This window comes from Ornithodoros turicata, chromosome 3, assembly GCF_037126465.1.
Source record: "Ornithodoros turicata isolate Travis chromosome 3, ASM3712646v1, whole genome shotgun sequence".
Lineage (NCBI taxonomy): Eukaryota > Metazoa > Arthropoda > Arachnida > Ixodida > Argasidae > Ornithodoros > Ornithodoros turicata.
Window position 1 is genome coordinate 28,194,701 of NC_088203.1, and position 21,750 is coordinate 28,216,450.

General features: G+C 48.4%; 1 protein-coding gene and 1 long non-coding RNA gene across 5 annotated transcripts in view; both read left to right on the forward strand.

Annotated features, from left to right (window-relative positions):
* Positions 1–21,750, forward strand: part of LOC135388339 (uncharacterized) — a 65,925-nt gene that overhangs the window by 25,775 nt on the left and 18,400 nt on the right. For 2 of the 3 annotated variants that reach the window (XM_064617833.1, XM_064617832.1), the window contains exons 4-7: positions 1,930–2,089; positions 11,229–11,371; positions 11,488–11,629; positions 14,108–14,287. In XM_064617833.1, coding sequence (XP_064473903.1) covers positions 1,930–2,089; positions 11,229–11,371; positions 11,488–11,629; positions 14,108–14,287 — 625 coding nt within the window. The remainder of the gene's footprint in view (positions 1–1,929; positions 2,090–11,228; positions 11,372–11,487; positions 11,630–14,107; positions 14,288–21,750) is intronic. The other variant, XM_064617834.1, reaches the window with a different exon arrangement.
* Positions 18,762–19,902, forward strand: LOC135390118 (uncharacterized). 2 transcript variants are annotated; one of them, XR_010421718.1, is made up of 4 exons: positions 18,762–18,969; positions 19,537–19,593; positions 19,654–19,725; positions 19,786–19,902. It is a non-coding gene; the product is annotated as an uncharacterized LOC135390118 (long non-coding RNA). The 2 variants fall into 2 exon arrangements; XR_010421719.1 differs by having other exon boundaries at positions 18,951–18,969; positions 19,534–19,593.

The window sequence follows — 21,750 nt, forward strand, 5'->3', positions numbered from 1 at the left end:
TGGTCCGCTGTGCGTCCTGTTCCCAGTGGCGTATCTAGAACTACCTGCGCCCATGGCAACATGGCTAACACGATGTCCTTGGGGATGCGTTTTCGTTTGGTCCGCACTAGGTTTCACACTACAACCTCTCTAATAGCGGGTGCTTTAGATCATTTATGAATGTGCCAGGTTGAGTGCCCGACCTGGCACATTCACACCCGACCACATAATGGCGCCCCTGTTCACCTGGCGCCCATGGCACCTGTCCACACCTGCCACACCCTAGATACGCCACTGCCTGTTCCCGACTGCGATCTTCATATAGCTGGACAAGAGTTGGGGGCGTCGTACATTGCGAACAGCTATAATTGCGGGAGTCTTTTAGGACAGATCGAATAAACACAAACGTTCAATGCCGCTTGGGACTGATGTAATCGTAAGCGGTTGGTGCTGGGGCTTCCACAGTAAGACGGTAATAATAAATATATGTTTGCAGTAACTATCCTTGATCGATCATTGGGTGCGCGTCAACCAATCTTATCAGCCCGTAATGCAATACTCTTCAGCAAGAAAAGATAAATAAAATAAGAGCACCATTGTAAGTACCATTCTCCGGCACTTCGAATTAGCCAGGCACTTCGAATCGACCAGGGCGCGGGAAAAGAATTCACGCGCCCTGAATAAATAAAATAAGCAGAAATTTTGTTTTATAATATGAAAGAGCGGTGTCCAAGGCATGTCTCCACAAAATAAAAACAGAATTAAAGATGGCCTTTTTGAGAAAAACGACCCTCAAAACAGCGATTTTCTGGCACCCCTTCGCGACTACGGCGTCACTGTAGACAGATGCATGAAGATATGATAACGCGCTATATACTCAACGAAAGAGTAAAAAAGCTCTTTCATCTCACATAAGTTTCGTCATATTCGGAAATTGTGGGACACCGTAAGAAATTGGCAAAGTTGCGCTACGAACGTCCTCGGAAGCGTTTTTGCGATTTTTTTTCGAACTTTTTTCGGGCATTGCACCGAATTTAATTATCTTAAGCAAATCCTCACCACCCATTTTGCCAATGAAAAAAAAATTGCTTTCCGAAGAGAGCAGCCGTTCGGAGGATCCAGTGCGCAAGATTTGGAAAAGCTGGAACTACCCAAGTCGCGCTCATTTGTTTGGAGCCTCGCAGACTGAGAACGAAATATTGCAGGGACTTGCGACTAGGCTTCTTTTCCTTCTTTTTGGACTAACATTTATTTTTTCCTGAAGAAAATAAAAATGTCACCGGCGCCCCTTCGTCGATTATAACTGAAACTACCCTACTTCGAGTGGTACGTTTGGAAGCAAACTACAGACGTACTATGTTACCGAATTCTCCCATTTCGAGAAACTAATTTTTTACCCACTTTCACGCGGACGTCGGCAGTTAGACGCCGGTCATGCAGGGCTTCAATGCCAGCTGCATTAAAGCCCTTGCCTTGACCTACCTTGCCCTCTGTATTTTACGTCCAAGCGTATCATTCAAGCTAATTAGAAGTACTGTTCACGCAACTCTAGCCGTTTGTACCTGGTGCACCAAGCAGTCACCTTAATAGAAAATACCTCTTATGGTGTCTCTTAATTTCTATAGTTCACGTCTCATTTGCTATTACGAGAAAATATCCTGGAAATCGCTGTCGTCCAAATAAAACCACCACACCTTCAGTCTGTGCACAGCATGAGCTGACAACAGGAAGCTACATCACTGAGAGAGCAGTGTCATGCCCCAAAGCAGTTCCGGGTGTCTCATACTCTCCCTTTGGGTGCGCCGAGGAATGGACGCTTACTTAAGGCACCCATTGATGTGCAGAATTCTCGTGGAGTAAAGACGAGAGTACGAGGAGCTGCTCTCTGGACAAGTTTGAGGGAAATCAGCTTACCGCGTCTCGAGTGCTAATTCAGTTTCACCTCTCCAGGCATGTCAATCTTTGGAACACACATCTCTTGAACCAGGCGGACAGGAATGTAATTAGCACATACAAGTCATCCGGGGTTGTCAGCTACTCAGTATTTGACACGATGCTTGCATGCGATCGAACGCATGATGCCACAACGGACATCATCAAAGTCCTCAAGGCGAGTACCGTACATCATTAATCGCAAAATGTTTGTATGTTCAGTGCTGTCGTACGACAGAATAGCTCGAAACTGTGCAGCAGTTGGTACCGCAAAGCAGGAGACAAGCAGTGTATGTTTTCAGCGTTATTTAACACGTTTGTTCCTTGTAAACTGGGGATGACAAGCTATTCATGGGACAGGGTATTGTTATGGCGAATTCGTGTAGCCATTTCCCGGCAGATTTTGCCAGGTTTTGAGCACTTGTGTTCGCTTGGTTAAAACTTGGCAATCTCGCGTGCTCGTGTTGCGTTTTCCTAGCGGCTGGAACCTGCCAGCTAGCACTTTTTGTATTGATCCCGACCAGGCCGGGCAGCGCGTTGCACAACTGTATCTGGTGTCGTCACATCCGCACAGTTAGGGGCCTGTATTGGCTCTAATTGGACCGCACTATCCCCGCAAGACCCGCATGCCGAAGTTAACATGGGTTTGCAGATGACGGAACCGGAACATGAGCGACCACGATGCCCCTAGTGCGATCCAATCGACTAAAACAGCTAATTTCCCGGCAGTCACGTTCGGGTGCAAAAGGTCTCGTGATCCAGCCCGGGCGCCACGCTAGCAATTTGCGAGCGCCAGGCGTCATATGGCTGCTGATGGCTGAATGGCCGACTTTCTGCGATTAAACTTAGCATTAAACTGCGACTGAACCCGGTCCTTTACAGGCACCACATGAAAACTGAAGTAAAGCTTCCACACATCATATGGGTCCTGTAGTGGAACGCATTTCACACCTTTAAGATAACCCACATGAGAGGTGACTAACACGTCGAACTGGGCTTGTTCATCCATCAATCGAGTGCTAAGCAGATACAGCACATACAAGTAGCGTGAAACGCTATCTGGGGGCAGGGCAGGTTGTGTCATGATTCATGAAGCCGTCTATTGGCCTTATTGACAAGGAGGAAATTTCTTTCGATGTTTTAAGCGTTTTCTACCCCGAGTAAACGTTTGTTGTTAGATGCGCATGGTACGTGTGTGGTCCCCATGTGGGCTTGAAAGTGAGACAAGAAAGCACTGCAAACACTGCCATTTTTCCAAGCCAATTCGTTAACCCGCCCATTAAAATGCACCGTGCGAAATGATTCATTCAACAGATGCATAAATATCGCATAATTTGATTTTAAAAATCGCGCTCGTCTGCAACGGTGGCAATGCTCGGACCGAGCCGACCAGCTGCTTGCGTCATTTTGACGTCACTACTATATAGCCGGCTGGCTGGTTTGGAGAAACGTCGTCTGCTATTTTTCACTCGGAAGGACACCGTATGCCGTAGGCTAGAAGAAGTGTTTTCTCAGGTTTTTCCTTGATTATCGGAGACAGCAGTGGTTCTCAAACTTCGCCGCCCTGCGGCCAACAAAAAATATAGGCGACAGCATCATGAAAAGACCCCCCCCCCCCCCCCCCCCGGCTTTCCCTTGTCGCGATGCTGGACGTCTTCCGATCTCAGCGCATGAACGTTAGCCAAAACCATACACTGACATTTCAGTGGAGCTACCTTCAGAGCGAGTTCTCTGGACCAAAATGTCTTGCACAACGGCAGGCTTGCAGAACTGCTTCGCTCGCTGCATCGAGTGGTCGGAAGAAAACAAAGCCCAGCTTCCGCGACGTCAGCGCTGAAAGAAGCTCCCGACTGGTTAACGGAAACCTAGCGCTCAAAATAGCGCTAGAAAAGTTGAGGGCGGCTCTACTTCGACAAGCGCTGTTTTGTAGCGGTTCGCAGCACTGAGAGGAGGAAACCTAGCGCTGTCTTATAGCGCTGTGCAGCAAGTCGCTATATGTGAGAACTCACCCTTAAGCTCCCGGGCACGCTGGGCTGTCGTTACGAAGGGCCTTTCAGTGGTGAAGCGTACAAATCTTACAAAAGAAAAGACACAAAAACTGTGAATAGAGAGGGACTTCACCGATATCAATGCCGTGATGTTACACCAGCTCAGCTATTAGACACCTTCCCTTCATCGGGCAGCATTCCCACAGAGACGTTGCCGTGGAATCTGAGAAAAGCAAAGAAAGACAGCAGTCGTGATGTTACACCAGCTGAGCTATCCGACATCTTCTTTTCGTCGGGCAGCATTCTCAGAGAGACGTTGCCGTGGAGTCTGAGAAAAGCAGCGAAGACCGCAGTCGTGATGTTACACCAGCTGAGCTATCCGACACCTTCCCTTCATCGGTCAGCATTCCCACAGAGACGTTGCCGTGGAATCTGAGAAAAGCAAAGAAAGACAGCAGTCGTGATGTTACACCAGCTGAGCTATCCGACATCTTCTTTTCGTCGGGCAGCATTCTCAGAGAGACGTTGCCGTGGAGTCTGAGAAAAGCAGCGAAGACCGCAGTCGTGATGTTACACCAGCTGAGCTATCCGACATATTCCCTTCATCGGACAGCATTCTCAGAGAGACGTTGCCGTGGAGCCTGAGAAAAGCAGCGAAGACCGCAGTCGTGATGTTACACCAGCTGAGCTATCCGACATATTCCCTTCATCGGGCAGCATTCTCAGAGAGATGTTGCCGTGGAATCTGAGAAAAGCAGCGAAGACCGCAGTCGTGATGTTACACCAGCTGAGCTATCCGGCATCTTCCCTTAATCGGGCAGCATTCTCAGAGAGACGTTGCCGTGGAATCTGAGAAAAGCAGCGAAGACCGCAGTCGTGATGTTACACCAGCTGAGCTATCCGGCATCTTCCCTTAATCGGGCAGCATTCTCAGAGAGACGTTGCCGTGGAGCCTGAGAAAAGCAGCGAAGACCGCAGTCGTGATGTTACACCGGCTGAGCTATCCGACATATTCCCTTCATCGGGCAGCATTCTCAGAGAGACGTTGCCGTGGAATCTGAGAAAAGCAGCGAAGACCGCAGTCGTGATGTTACACCAGCTGAGCTATCCGGCATCTTCCCTTAATCGGGCAGCATTCTCAGAGAGACGTTGCCGTGGAGTCTGAGAAAAGCAGCGAAGACCGCAGTCGGGATGTTACACCAGCTGAGCTATCCGACATCTTCCCTTCATCGGGCAGCATTCTCAGAGAGACGTTGCCGTGGAGTCTGAGAAAAGCAGCGAAGACCGCAGTCGGGATGTTACACCAGCTGAGCTATCCGGCATCTTCCCTTAATCGGGCAGCATTCTCAGAGAGACGTTGCCGTGGAATCTGAGAAAAGCAGCGAAGACCGCAGTCGTGATGTTACACCAGCTGAGCTATCCGGCATCTTCCCTTAATCGGGCAGCATTCTCAGAGAGACGTTGCCGTGGAGCCTGAGAAAAGCAGCGAAGACCGCAGTCGTGATGTTACACCAGCTGAGCTATCCGACATATTCCCTTCATCGGGCAGCATTCTCAGAGAGACGTTGCCGTGGAATCTGAGAAAAGCAGCGAAGACCGCAGTCGTGATGTTACACCAGCTGAGCTATCCGGCATCTTCCCTTAATCGGGCAGCATTCTCAGAGAGACGTTGCCGTGGAGTCTGAGAAAAGCAGCGAAGACCGCAGTCGGGATGTTACACCAGCTGAGCTATCCGACATCTTCCCTTCATCGGGCAGCATTCTCAGGGAGATGTTGCCGTGGAGTCTGAGAAAAGCAGCGAAGACCGCAATCGTAGTTCGAGCACGAGGTGGACGAGATGGATGCCCATAGGGTACCGAGACATCAGGTTCGATTTTTACTCCGAGTGGCCTGAGGACGGATCATCAAGGGATGGTTCGCGTCCGGAATTAACCCCCATCGTCAAAGAAAGCACGAGCCAGGGGCATGAAAATATTTTTCTGTTTTTTTTCCTCAGGACGATTTTTGACGGCATGGCAGAGGTGACGCAAGGAATGTTTTCCCTATATGTGTTTTGAGAGTAAAACTGGGTTTCAAAGCTGTTGCGAGGCCACTATGATTATCACCGACGTCACAGTGGTCGATCTGTGAACGAATTTTGTCCACCTGAGAGTTACTTAACGTGCGCTCAAATCTCAACATAGAGCAAACACGCGGAGGACGGCGCTCGGAAGACGGCGTGCCTAAGCAACCTGTACCCCGGCACCAAGTTGCTGGAGTCGTCGGCGGGGTTCGAACTCTCAACCTTGACATCAGTTGGGGTAACACGCTACAAACCGAGTTTTGGAGGCCGGTATCTGTTCTTTTCACGTATTCCATCGAATAGCAGCCAAACTGCTTCAGCATTTGTCGTGGAATTTTCGATACCGTGGTTAGTGGTGAACGACGAATATAATGACACCATAGTTTGAAAATCAACTGGGAAGGATATGACCTTTCCTTTAAGTACCTCATCGATCAACAAGCCGAGTTCGACCTTTTAGTCTCCTTCTGGCCTTCTCTGTCTTCTGATAGCGCTTTTAATACCCGAAGCGTTACGTGTATGTTCTTAGCGCTCGATACAGTACCTTATGGATTATCAACAGGACCAGCTCGACGTTTGGCACCTCTCAATCTGAACTATCTTGAAGGGGTCGTGACACTTGATGTATTGGACTCATGGCATCATGCACGTATTAAAGACACTTATTGCTGCTCGTAAGCACGTGACTTCTCCCACCTGACTGGTGTGATATCGGGTCCCAATGAGTTTAGATAATCGCGAGGTAAGTTTTCAACACGTGCATTCACTTAAGGCTTAGAACGTGGGTGTACGTGGATGCAAGTAAGCGTTTAACCGGAGTCATTTGAGGTGAGATGCCACAACCCCTTTGACCGCTCAGCAAAGCGTTCTGGTGGTAAGGTTTCATCAACTCGCGTCCCTTCGGTCGACGCCTTGCCTGACGTTCTTGACTGCCACACGCATTCCGAGCGCATGAGAGCTCACCATAAGAGTTGAGGGCAGTGGGTGATGGTGGATGTGTCTGGAACTCCTTTCCTTAGGTGATCTGGGGTAGCCGGCCCTCGTGATGAGGGCTACAATCCCCATTTTTTTCTTTCAATCAATCAATCAATCAATCAACATTTCCAATATTACGAAAAGAAAAAACGTAGGCACTTGTAAGCTGCGCGTGGAGAAGTATTGCAATAAAAAGTACACTATTTTCTGGTTCTGGGAGAATGATATGCGCTACGTTTTGGTGTCATGCGCAGTTCCATACATATTCTAAAGCCGAGTAGAGAAAATCCTGATACTCCAGATCAATGGTTCTCAGTCGCCCATTGTCGAGAACCCCTTCTGCGCTGAGAGGAGTGATGGGTGGCCGCTTCAAGATCCACACGGAGAAGAGAGCAACAGCTACAACAACAACTTTATTACGGGATAATGCCTGGATGAGGTCGTGGCATACGTATATTCCGTCTGGGCAAGGCAACAGCTACGAGCACAAACTATACTGTTCAAAACTGAGTATTTAGTATTTTTATTGCACGAGTACCAATGGAGGAATGGTTAGCCCGTGACTGCAATATTTTTGTAACCAGTGCAGTCAGCCGTGGAGCAATATTACTCATACCAAGTGTCATACCACAGCCACATGCCCTCTTTCACGAGCGGCAAGGACCAACTTTCAGGTGCTGAGGTCACCACCTCAAGAAAGCTATCAAGCGTGCGAATTCACGTAGAAAGGTCAATAAGGAGACTCAAAACATTTCGCATTTTTGAAATGGTTCTTCCCACATGTTATTTAAAAAGGCCAGGTGGCACGAACACGTGTACTATGGACAAGACCCTTCTACACTTAAGAAGAAAGGCCGTGAAAAGGTGGTAATTTCTACCACCTAGGTCAACATAGCGTCTGATACAGGGTCTAAAAGGATGGTAAAAACATTTATCATATACCCAAATTGCTACAAAAAGGCGTATATCCCCCCTCGCTCACTCATCGGTAGCAGGTAGGACTTTGCAACATTTTAGGCACAACATATGCGACCACAAGGTGACCACCACATTGTGTTGATAACCATGACTGTTTTTTTTTTTCGTTCTATTTGTGAATATATTTTTCATTCATGTGTATCGTTCATGACGTTAGTTTGTGCTCTGCGTTTCACTCATGCAGCACTCAACAGTCGTATCTTCAGGGTGCTGCACTTGCTGTTCAGCAGTTCCGTGGATTAATTTTTTGGCCCTTTGAGTTTTGGCTATTTGGCTCCCCACAGTTATGTCTGCTTATCTGTATCATTGAGGCAAATAAATACGAATACAAATTTGTGTCCTCACTGCTAGTAAGGCTTGCAAACAAGACCGTGTTTGGAGCACGTTTCTGCAACGAATAATGGTTGGTGTTAAGTTATGAAACATTGGAAGAACATAGCTGTCACTGCACTGTTTTTGTAATTCGAGCTCGAATGCATTACCTTGGTTGCCTCTAGAAATCCCTTTGGCTGGCCGTCAGTACATAGTTCATGTACAGCCAGTGATCAAGGTGTCTGTCGTTTTCTCTTTCCTGGTTTTGGCTATCTTTCAAATGAGGGCTGCCTGCAGGAGTCCAATGCTAAGACTCAGTGCTTTTATTGTTTGGCTAATTAAAGTAAAAAGTAGTTATTGATCAAAAAGGAAAAGACGTGTAGAACAGCACAAAAACGAATTTTGTACGTGGTTTTTAATCTATATTTCTATGTTATGGTAGTGCACTGAGTGTAATAAATATACAAGTTAAATTCATCTGAAGATTGGTTGAAACTGTGGGTGATGGATGATTCAATCCATATTTTATGTCGGCCTCCACCGTGAACAGAATTGCTGCAACATGACTCCAGCACTCACAAAGGCTGCAAGCAAAACATCAGTCAATCATGATGTACAACAAACGACCACCATTAACCTGGTCTGTTTTCCATTGCCAAGAAATAATGAATCAGGTTCTGGAGGTTTCACGTTACAGTACATCACGCGCTGATTTTAACGGATAAGGTAGTAGGCAGGAAATACACGCTTGCCGAGAGACTCAAATGTTTCCCAGGCAACACTTACCCTGCCACGCAGGTGCAATGCGCGTTGGGAATTGTTTCATCGTTCTGCATCAAGGTCCAGAAATAGTAAAGCTTGGACAGTTTTTGACTGGCTTCTACTGTACTCGCAAATAAGGTAACACCATAGCCACCAGTTCCCACTTTGAACGCACACATATTACTTTCCCACTTATGAACAAGTTGTAGCTGTCACGCACTTTGTAGGCTTTGAATTGTTATGTGGTATAGTATCTCATGCCTTCAACGAAATGCACGAAAATGTCGCGTTCTCCACGCTTGCCCGCAGCCTGTAGGTTCCTCAGAAGACGTACTTCCGAACATCTTCGTGCATGGGGTCTGGAAGCTCCTCATCTCGGAAACGCAGTTTCTGTCTGTGCCGCTCTTGCGACGTGATATCAAGATTGTCAACATAACTACTGTACATTTACGAAAACTAAACGCACAGCAATAAACAGTTGAAGCTTCCTTGGGCGAAACCGTATATCTACAAGTCACAACGCGGAAGAACCAACCACAAAGCCGTAAACACTCCACGGAGAGGCGGTCGGGAACGAACAACCGGAAGTGCGCGTGGGGTAGCCAATCACCGGTGGCGGCGGTTTGTTTGACACATAGAAAGGGCGAGTACCGTTCGCGTTCTACAGCGGCGTGTGCTCTCCACTCCCCATCTGCAGACGCCGTACACACTCTTCGTGGCCGCCATATAGCGTGTGGTGCCCACGACCTACTTTATAAGAACACGACCGTGACACTTGCGCCTCTCTCCAGCGCCGGAGAAAATGTTTCTCTTAGTGGCCGCTGCAAGGTCGTGGCGCCACGAGTCACCCGCACAGGAGACGCCGCTCCACGTGTTGATACGGTAGTTTTCGTTCCTGACTTGGGTGCCTGTTTCTACCGTGTGAAGTTCTGGTTAGTCGCATGTCGTCCATTGAGTGGTTTGTGATGGTGTACTGCACCGTCCCACTCTGCAAGTCGAAGAAAGGAATGTCGGACCCGAGTATTTCGTGCCGCGAAAGGTCCTGAGGGTGTCGAGTGTATGCGCCACGTGATTGTAATGAAAAAGCAAAGTAGATGCGGTGAGATTTCTGCCAAATAGTCAGCAGACAAAATTAAATGAAATAAAAACAAGTGTCTGTTCAGTTATGTGTGCTGTGTTCTTTGTAAAACTTTGAATTAAAACCAACTAAAACTGCATGCTGTCCAGTAGTGACAATGAAATGACAGCTAACATACTCATTCGCAAAGTCAAGTAACTACGGGCCCACGCATAAATTTTGGAGCACGATCGCGCATGGCAACACAGCCGCGTACATTAATTACTACATAGTTTGTGGCGTTTTATGGCCGTGATGCTTTTGCGCCACAAAACACACAATCACTCATCTCAGTTCAACTTCGTATTATCATCGGTTGAAACACAGTGTGAAGCGATGAATGTTTTTCCAAGGACATTCGTCAAATCGGACCCCCGGGATACCACACATCCTGTACAAGCACTGTCCCAAGCAAGGCGGCTCTAGACGCGAAAATTCATGTATTTTGTATTCATGTAGAACTAACTTGCGCTAAGCATGCACATTACACGTCTTTCGCATCAGGATACACGAAAAGAACGCGTAGACATACGCACAAAACAATGCTAATAAACATTGCCGATATTACAGCAGCCCTCTCCCGTTCGCTCGTGGGGTGCGCACGTGGGGCCCCTAGCGAGCATGTTGAGCGCGAAACCGGTTTTCCCTGCTTCTGGCCGCAGACAGCGGACCCATTGGGGGATCGGCGAGTGTCATGGTCGTGTCATAGAGTAGGTCGTGGTGGTGCCTGTACTTGTACCGCGCACGGCTGCCATCTTTTTTCTTTTTTACAAGGACGTAGCTATTGTCAACGACGCAGCGTGGCTCCTGACGTCTTTTCATGTGCTCTCCGATTTGCTGCTGCGACAACCAATGGAGCGCTGAGTCGGAAGTCAGGACCTACGCTGTCCTTCGCAGGTTCGCTGTAAAATAGTTTCAGCTATCGCTGCAATGATTCAGTAGTTCAGTAAGCAGTTTTTACTCCGGTTAATAAGTACTGACTGCCTATCTCTGGTTAATCGTGTATATGCCATCATTACCTTGCCCACCCACGTGCACGGTGACCTATCGTAATATCGCATCATGCTCTGACTCCTGCACATTATATCGATATTGAAAACCAACAATATTTGTATCTGTTTAGACCTTGCACGGCATACCAGGCTCGCCCTCCTCCCAAGCAGGCCAAGATACCCTCGACGTTATAATGATAGGTGTTTCACCATTACGTTCTGCTGTAAAGACGTGTGGTCAGATTTTGAGGGACCACGTTCTTCGGCTCGTCAGGTAAGCTGAGTTTATTAGGAGAAGGCGAAGGCCAATCACATCCTAGACATCTTTTTTTACGACATAAACGCAATGACATAAGGATATGTGCAATCTTTGAATTTTTCTCCACACAGAAAACTGAATCCGTACGCGGTATTGTTTAGAAGTACATACATGGCGCCACCGGATTGCATGCAACCAGCCTGCACGCCTATCTGCAAGCTCCCTGGGATGTCGATCTGGAACGGTAGCGAGATCGATGACCAGCCATCTATGGTACGTTCTGCGACAATAGAGGGTCTTAGTACACCGTTTTTGCATCTCCAATATTTTATTTGAAAGATACTGCCGGCCATCTCTTGATGGCCATGGCAGAGGAGGCGAGTACACTACATACAACACATACAACATACAGCTATACACAGTGCAAAATGTCAAGCGTTAAACATCTGAAGGCAAGAAAGAAAGTTAGTCTACAAGACCTTGTAAAAACTGGGTTGGTGATGAAATTTGTGTAACACAAGAGGGCAATTTGTTCCATTCTCGTACAGTGCGAGGAAAAAAAGAAAATTTAAACACATCTTTATTGCAACGAAACTCACGGATTAATTTACTATGTTTCAGTCTTGTGGATCGGCTCGAATTGTAAGTTAAGTAATCGCAGAACTTGAGCCCATTAGTACCGCTGACTATATCGTGCAAAAACTTGAGACGCCGAATTTTCCTTCGTTGAGCCAAGGTTGGCAAACCAGATTTAGCATAGAGTGAAGTCGAAGATGTGTGCTGACCATATGCATTATATATAAATCGAAGGGCTTTTTTCTGCACAGATTCTAGCATGTTAGTATGCGTCTGTACGTAGGGATCCCAAAGAATATCCGCGTACTCTAAAATTGGCCGCACTAACGTAGTGTAAGCCGTCAGCTTCGTTGCAGACGTACAGTGGCGCATCGTCCTCCTCAGTGGCCAAAGTTTACGGGATGCTTTGGTAGCAACTTGTTCAACATGCACGGCCCAGCTTAGGTTTGATGCTATTGATACACCAAGGTATTTTTGGTTCTCCACTTTACTCAACATATGATATATGATACGCGGTACGTCGTTGCTCTTATGGCGCATGCGCGGCGTTACCGGAGTTCCGCTTACGCATCGCGGGTACGAATCTCCTCGTGTAATAGCGTACGCCGTTTGACTATAGCATATCGAAGAGGTCACGCGAGTTGCGGGTCCCCCGAGAAGGGGAGTATAGGGCAGCTACGCGAAAATCTAGATGGAGGTGCGTAGCACTTCTCAACAGCGTAACACCGAAACGCTTCACAGTTACCGGTTGGCGATTTCTCATATGGGAACAATGTGATGTTAATTATCCGTACCGTCTGCCTCCACAGTGTAGTAAAACGTCAACAGCGTCTGTCCCTCGTATCGTGCTATCGTTTCGAATTATCGTATCGTGTACAGTACCCAGATGTAAGCAAAGACGCTCCAAAAGCCGGGTGGCATAACTGGAGAATACAAAACTGCCACCGACTTAACACAACAACAAGAACGAGAACAACAACAACAAAAAAACATTTATTTAGACGTTCCGTCTCCTATGTGGGAGACAGTTAGGGACGAGAATTGAGGGGCAACCAGATCAGTCCTGCTAGTTAGGGGTTTTTCGAGGCCGAAGTGTGGTCCAGGAAGTGGGCCAGTGTTGGCGTTGCAAGCTGTTTGCTCCCTTTAGATATGCCAGGATTCAAGGGACTTTCTAGGTCCCCACCGCTGTTCACGTGCCAGGGTGACCGCGCCTTTTAGTCGAACACGTGTCCCGTTGTCCAGCAGTGGTGCACGAGCTACGTCTTTGACCTAGTTGCGTTGGTCGCCCTTTCCACGGTTTCTGCTCTTCAATCCGCGTGTCTCGTTTCCTGCTGGTCTCGCCCACGTACGTGGCGTCACAGACCAGACATCTGAGCTTACAGATGACACCGCTTTGGCTACACGGCGTGTAGCGTGTGGGATCTTTGGGCCTTTTTCATCTAGGGTTTGAAAGAAGCTTTTATCACCAATGGTAGAGCGCGCCGGATGCGCTTTGAACCTCCTTGACGTACGGAATTAAGGCGGCCCCATTGTGAATAGAAAGACGTTGCAAACTGGTTTACTAAAGCTGACTGTTAACACTCGAATGAAAAAGACATTTGCCTTATACTAATACGCTGTGATGTGTCACGTGTTAAGAGATTGTCAGTCAAGTTCTCTCGCATAACCCTGGGAGGGGACAGCACTGGCTCCCGTTCCTTTCTATAGGGATACAGCAGACCTAGGGCAGTACGTCGTACGGCCGCTAATCGAAAAATCGATTCTCACATTTTTTAAACAATGTTATGTCGGTGCATATGTGGGCGATATTACCAACCCCCGTTTAGTAAGACTGGGTTTTACATTTCGTACCAGAACACCAGCTGTATAGAGTAAGGACTGAACCGTCCAAGGCGACCTATGCATAAATTGCCTGAAATTGCAAAAAAAAAAAAGAGTATGAAAAAAGATTACGATGACCACAAGAGTGGAACCACAGCTAATACCTACTTCGATTACATTTTTTGTACTCCCGGTATTTTAGCCCTGTAAGAACTGAAATACAGCCAAAGGCCTTTTCCCACTGGTGGCTCGATTAGACGGGTCAGTACGGTACTTACTCGTATCCTCATGCTCATTACAAATCCTGAGATATCATACCGAAAGATTCCATGGAAGCGTTCTTTCTCAACACAGGTGGACGCACTGGAATTCAAGGGTAGCGTCTTCTTGCCGTCAAGTACGCTACCTATGCTTTCATTCAGCCCACGAGGGCGCATGATAGGGATGCCAGGATGCCACCTATGTGAGTGGAGTGAAGGCCAACGCAACATACCCCAGTGCACGCATGCCTACAGCATGAGAACTGCTTCATATGTGAGTTTTGCGGTTAGAACGAGACTGCGTGTAACCAACACAAATGTACATAGCATCCTACAGTTTCAGGGTATGTCTGATGTTTCTATATGGGACTCGTTGCTGCTTCCTTTCATTTCTCACACCACATGGCGGTTTTAAACCATATTTGCCCCGTGGTTAAAGCATTCGTGCTTCGTATACCCATGCATATAGCAAAATGAGGCTGCTGGTGCAGGTAGGTTGCGCCAATCTCTTTCTCCAGCGGACTGTGGGGCCTCATGCGCTGAGCTGTTTTCCAAATACACTTATAATAACTACGGATCGGTAATTTTTCGTAAGCACCGTCAAAGGAACAGACCCTGTGCAACCGTTCCTGAATGCGTTCATTCGAAAACTCAACGTGCTGGTATCCATCCAACCAATAAGGCCCAACAAAGCACTACGTCACACAATGTACGCGAGCCACCACCTTCCTTTTCGCCGTTATCAAGACTATGCTACAAAGTTCACACAATCAATTAACAAAGTCGCAACATACTCCCCCAAATGAGTTTTCTCATTTCCAGACGTCCGACGTCCGACGTCCAGGGGGTAAAGCAATTGAATGGGTCGTCTACGTGTTGTCCCGTTTGGTAGCCGTACGTTGCACGCCCTGACCTTGCCGTCCCTGCCGCTAAATAGCTCTTCGATTCTGCACTACTTCCACAGCTGACGTGGTCGATGCTCATCGTGCAGGTTAACAACGTCGTCGATCTTTAGTGATGTTGACGATGAAGACTTGGTTGTTTTGAATGGATGAGCTGAACGAAGCTCTCCTAAATATTGTTTGCGCCACCGTTTCCAGAAGTGAGCAAGATCTTCTTGCCGACTGCTCCATGGGCCGTGCAGCGTAGGTTCAGTAGAAGTAATCTCGTCTCGCTTGGGCGTTGGTAGCGACATCAACCGCTTTCCCACGAGAAAAACGCTGAAGAAAGGGGGGTGCCCTCTGCACTGTCCACGTAAATGAAGGTGATGGGACGTGAATTTACCACTGCCTCTACTTCAGTTAGCACTGTACGCATCTCTTCAGCGTCCAGAAGCCGCCTTCCCAAAACCTCTTTCAGGGAAGTTTTCACAGTCCTTACTAGTCGCTCGTAGAAGCCGCCCCACCATGGGGCCCGTTCAACGATGAACTTCCATTCGATCTTACAAGTAGAGAAATGATCTGTGACCTCTGAATCCCTTAGGGCGTGCCACAGGCCCATCAGTTCACGTTTGCTTCGTTTAAACGTCAGAAAGTTGTGCGAATAGATGACCCGACAAAGTCCTCTTCGAAAGACGAATCTCCGTAAGGCCTGAAGGAAAGCCCTGGTCGACATATCACTGGTTAACTCCAGGTGCAGCGCCCTCGTAATTGTACAGACGAATAACACGATGTAACATTTGCCGACGTCTTCGTCCTCTTTGACGACCAGAGGTCCCGCAAAGTCGATTCCCACGGCTTCGAATGGCCGTGACTTCGTTATCCGGTCCGCTGGTAAAGGGGCCGTCGTCTGGTCAGCTGCCTTAGCCTGAAGCCGTTTACAGGTGATGCACTGGTGGATCACGCCCTTAACCAGTTGGCGCGCCCGTATGAGTCAAAATTTTTCACGTATGTGAACCAGTGTGTCCCTTACACTGGCATGCAGCAAGCGGTGGTGCACCTGCATGACAAGCAGCTTGGTGTAGTGGTGGCTTCCCGGTTAGATTAGAGGGTGTCGTTCGTTATACGTCCCGTCACTGAAATGAAGTCGCCCACCTATACGAAGAAGCCCGTCACTGTCGAGAAATGGCGCCAGACCCCTGAGAGGAGACTCATTCGGTAGCTTTACGTTCGTATTTATATTGCTCATTTCACGATGAAACGTCATGTGTTGTATTCTCTTGACCCAGTAGGCCTCTGCCGCTTCTATTTCGTCCGTGGAAAGCGGACCGATCCTTTTCTCTGAACTCCGGAGGTTGTGCACAAATCGCATGATCCGTGCTGTAGTCCTGTGAAGTGTTACCGCCGAGTTGAACTTGCTTGCCTCCAAAAGAACGGGCACTGGTGATGTAACTGCGCTCAGCACCTCAGTTCTCCTTTCTTCGCGCTCTTCGCCGGAGGACCGTGTTGGCGATTGCTCTACTGGCCACCGGTTATCTCCGTAAACCAGTCATCTTGGGCCCTTCCACCAAAGTTTGTTCTCCACTAGGCTTTTGGCCGTGATTCCTCTGGTCATGAGGTCTGCTGGGCTTTCCTTGCTAGGACAATAGTGCCAAGGGTGAGAAGAACCATTTTCTTGAATTTCGACCACTCTATTTTGTACGAAAGGTTTCCACCTGGTTGCGTTCCCCTGGATCCAGTACAGAGCAATCATGGTGTCGCTCCATAAGTGAATTTCGTCGGTCTTCAACTTGAGATGGCTGGAAATGTACTTAAGCAGCCTCGATGCGATGAGGCACGCCATGAGTTCAAGCCTGGGTAATGTCAGCTTCTTGAACGGTGCAACCCTCGCTTGTGCCAGAAGTAACGAAGTGGTTGCTTCACCCGTTGCATCCTTGACGCAAATGTATGCAGCTGCAGCGTATGCTAAGGGACTGGCGTCCGCGAAGATATGCAGCATCCGGCGGACAACTTTGCCATCCATGCCGTGCGCATAGAATCGTGGAACTTGTATCATCTCTAGGAGCGGTAAACCCTCGCACCACTTGTGACCTTTCTGCTTTATGTCGTTCGATAGAGCATCATCCCAGTTGAGCTTGAGCTGCCACGTCCGTTGAAATCAAATCTTTGCCTTCACAAGGAAAGGTGAAAGAAATCCCATGGGGTCGTAAAGTATTTTCCGTTGTTTGCAGAAGGAACCGCTTTGTAGCCTTCCGCTGCTGCGCGAATTGGAGCTCATAGGAACATGAACGCACCCACTGTTGGATTCCACGTCAGACCAAGCACCTTGTGGACCCCAGTGACTTCACCCAATGGCGCGGCTCCCGTCGCCTCAGATTGAAAACGGCCTCTCATCAGACTGCTGTTAGACGCCCACTTGTGGAGCTTCATGGACGCTGCAAAGAAGATGTCGTTGGCTTCTCGGTAAATCTTGTAGGTTGACTCCTCCGATTCTCCAACTGGGAGGTCGTCGACGTAGAGAGACGTCCTGAGCAGCTGGCAGGTGCTGGGGTACTTTACTTCCATAGTCTCGATGTGGTGTTGGAGAGTGGCTGCTAGTAAGAAAGGGCTCGACGTTGTGCCGAACGGCACCCTTGTCATCCGAAACGTTACGATGTCCTGCAAAGGACGACTAGGTGTAAGAGTTTCCTGCAGCCAGAGGAAACGGAGCACGTCCCTGTTGTTGTCGTTGACGCTAATCTGTAGGAACGCCTTTTCAATATCGGCCACTAACGCTACCCGATACTTCCGGAAATTTAGCAATAAGGCGACCAAATCCGAGTTGAGGTTGGGGCTACTCTCCAGGTTGTCGTTACAGTGTGTTGTTACAGTGCACCACCGCACCGTCTCCACTCACCGGACCCTGGACACACCAACAAAACGCTGTTTCAGTAGCCCTGAGTCCCTTTCCAAGGCTTAAAACCTTCCCACTGACGAACACCCAGTAATAGTCGCAACCGCAGCAGTACAGGATAAAGAAATCCTTCTCGCCACACCCGATTGTACGTCCGCGACCAGCAAACCAAGGTCTTCCAGTTTTCCTTTGATGTCCTTGCTGACTCTTGGTAGAAACTGTTCGCAAATGTTGTCCGTCTCGAGAACTTCAACCGAAAAGTTCCCTTTAGTTCTTCTTTCCCGTGTCAGCAACACCCTTCTGAAAGTGCGCTCGGAGAGTCGACCTCCAAAGACTTCCACGGTGAGATCTTCTTCAGCCAGAAATTTGTACCCCAGTTTCCTAGACATTCTTTTCGTGATAAGGAACCGCTGGCTTCCCCCACCAAAAATGATCCTTGCTAGCGACGTGGCCCTTCGGCCAGCTACGGAGGCTGCTGGGGTTTGCAGGAGAACTGTGGTATTCTCTGTGCTGCTAGCGGTAGGGTGCAGACTCACCGGTGCTGTTGACTTAACAGCGTCTTCTATTTCTCCACTGTCCCTGCGCGGCTCCCCCCGCTGGTAACCCGGATCGCAAACTGCAAATGCATGTCTTCCAGAGCATCGCTGACAGCGTATCTTTCTCTTGCATGCCTTAGTGACAGGTGATACGGTCTGGTACATCGGTAGCATCTCCCTTCCAACTTTAGTATTTCGTTTTTCTTGGTCAACACAATATCGGCGTCACAGTCCTCGGTTCCGTGTTTTCTGGATTCGCAAAACAAACAACTCGGTCGTCCTTCAACGTGCTGCAATGCCGCTGCTGAAGCTGCGTTTTGTCTCGCCTGTTTCTTGTGAGTCACGCCCTTAGAGTGACCCCCGTTGTCGGTCTTCTGCACACTGTAAAAAAATACTGTGATTTCTACGGGCGTTTAATAGTATTTGACGACGGCGTGTTACCGTAAACACAAATACTGCGAAAACTACGTAACACGGTGGCGCCATCCATCATGCGCCAGCCAAAAAGTTGAATGCGGAGGCAAGGCCAAGCCAAGTACGGCACACTGCCGTCATTCGCAACCGCCGGAAGCGGAACATCGTGCGCGGACGATCGTTGATGAAGGAGGACGAAGTGGTCGTTGTAAATCTCGTGAATGCACGTAGTCAGGTAAGCACATTTCTGTTCGCACACCCTGTTCTTTGCGATTTGAGCGTGGTGCACCGTATGCCTGGTTTTTGTTCAACTTATGGGACACCAGTTAATCGTGGCTCGCGTTTGCTGTGAAGCGTCTCCCTAGTTCAGATCTCCGTGTGTCATGCGTCCTGGTTCGTAGGGTCATCAAGGCGCTCCTATTGTAATGTATCGTTGCGGAAGGTGCCCTTGTGTTTTTAACACTCTTATGGGCTACGTTGACCACTGTACGGGGGCGAACTATGCAACACTCAGATGTCACATTTTGGGACGTTACAAGAACACACCAGGACGGTCGCCTCGAATCGATTTGCTCTCCGAAACCACGAAAGTATGTCACGTCCATTCGTGCTCCCGTCTGTTCACTACAAATATAGAGATACTGTCACATATGAAGCAGCACATACGAGAGGGCCATGATCAGATATCCTTATGAACGCTGCCAGAAGAAGTTCCGTGCCACCTCCGCGTTTCGTGTGCACCTTCTTATGTTCTTCCTTTGAAAAAATAAAACGGTGAGTATAATTTCCTTTCTCTTAGCAGGGTTTTGATGCCAGAGCTGACTGATGGGTTCACGTGGTTCCTTTGAAAAAATAAACGGTGAGTATAAGTGCATGTCAATTGCCCTGCTCCCTGTAACAATTTCCTTTGTCTTTGCAGTGTTTTGATGGCAGAGCTGACTGATGGGTGCGCATGGTTCCTTCGTATGTTCTTCCTTTGAAAAAATAAATGGTGAGTATAATTGCATGTCAGTTGCTCGGCTCCCTGTAACAGTTCCCTTTCTCTTTGCAGGGTTTTGATGCCAGAGGTGACTGGCGCATTTTCATCACTATGTACATAGAAAATAAATCACAATGTGACAAACATCACAATCTGTTGCGCATGGTCATTGCTTAAACTGCTCTCATTGCTACGACTATATGTAGAAAAAAAAAAGAGGGGCTCCAGGGACGGGCACAGCACGATAGGGGTACGCGGCATATGCCAGTTAAAATTACTGGCCAATGCAGTTCTTTTAACGACCACAGCACAGTAATGCTACACGTCGTATGCCTGTTAAAATTACTGGCCAATGCAGTATTTTTTCACGGGCACAACTTATACGGGGCCACCGTAAAAAAAACGGCCAATGTTTGGCAGCCAACTTTCCATGCATTTGCCCGTTTTTTTTACGGTGAAATTTTTTACAGTGCACTGAAGCTAAAGCTCTCGGCTCTCCACTTCAATCCCCAGCAATTGCAGAAGATCCGCCACCTTCTTCCGATACTTCGTCACTGTGGACTCTGAAGTCCTAGTATTCACGTTATCGCCGCTTTCGTTGCTCGACGAACTGTTGGTCCCTTACTGTGTAGAGTCCACCGCTGTCTTCCGACTGTACTGTAGAACAAGGTCCTTCGGAAGGGACCGCAGCAGTACAGGATAAAGCAGGGAGCAGTAGGAATCCTCAGCTACACCAAGAACGTTCAGATTACGCATGTGCGCTCGGAGACGGTCATGAAGCTTTCGTAGCAGGTGCACATCCCCCGATGACAGGATAGGTAGAATGTTCAGGAGTGCCTCCATGTGCTCTTGTATGATCTCTGTGTCAGCTCCGAAACGTTGCTGAAGGAGTTCCACGGCGTCCTTGTAGCACCCGCGGATACATGCAGTCCCGCTATCGCCGCAGCTGCGTCGCCCGTCAGCAACGACTTCAAGTAGCTGAACTTGTCACACAGAGACATGTCCTCGTTCCGATGAAGCAGCCTGTCGAACTGCTCCCAGAAAGTGTGCCAGTTCTCCTGTTTCCCATGGAATTTCAGCAACTCCAGCCTGGGAAGCTTCACTTTCACTGGTCCTCGTTCTGTCATCGCAGGCGGTGGCATCATTCGCTGAACCTGACTACCTTTGTACTTCAACTTTATGCAGGTGACCACCTTATCGTCGTACTCGCATATCTTGTCTTGCTCCTCTTGCTCGACGCCACTTTCTTCAATTTGTGCATCCACACCGTTGAGTTGGCGTTGAAACGTGAGCAAGCATTCGATCAGCACCTCCGCGTCCTTCGTTGCAATGTGTCCTGACCCGCCAAGTAAACCGTTCGCTACGTTGAGCAGAGCAGACGGGATAGTTGAGACCGAAGAGGGCTTGTCGCTTTTTCGTGGAGTTTGACATACATGCCTGCCCTTCAACGCTGTCCAAAGTTCAGTAAGTCGTTGCAGGAGTCCTCTGTCCTCCCGGGTTTCGGCACCATATAGTAACTACGGATGGGTAATTTTTCGTAATCAGCGTCAAAGGAACAGATCCCGTCCAACCGTTCCTGAATGCGTTTATTCGAAAATTCGACGTGCTCGAACCAAAAATGCCCAACAAAGCACGTCACACAATGCACGCGAGCCTCCACCTTCCTTTTCGTCGTTGTCAAGACCATGCTACAAAGTTCACACAATCAATTAAAGTCCCAACAACACTATTTAGTTAGTGTCTGCGTGGGCCCACATTACACTATTCTGGTTAGGTATTTGGAAGGAAAAGGAATGATAGCGCTGCACGTAGACATGGATACTACCGGTCCATTACTCTATAGCATAAAAGGGTGACAGTTGGAAGGGCGCCCCACGAAGTAGGCGGCTCTCATTAGCCTTCGAGAGTATGGTGCTGCAAAAGCAACATCTAAACCCGTGTTCATGTCCCATATTTCACATTGTCAGTCTCTCATGTTCGCGCAATGTTCGTAAAGTCTACATCCCCATCGTGGTTTCGAAAAAGCGGTTGAACACG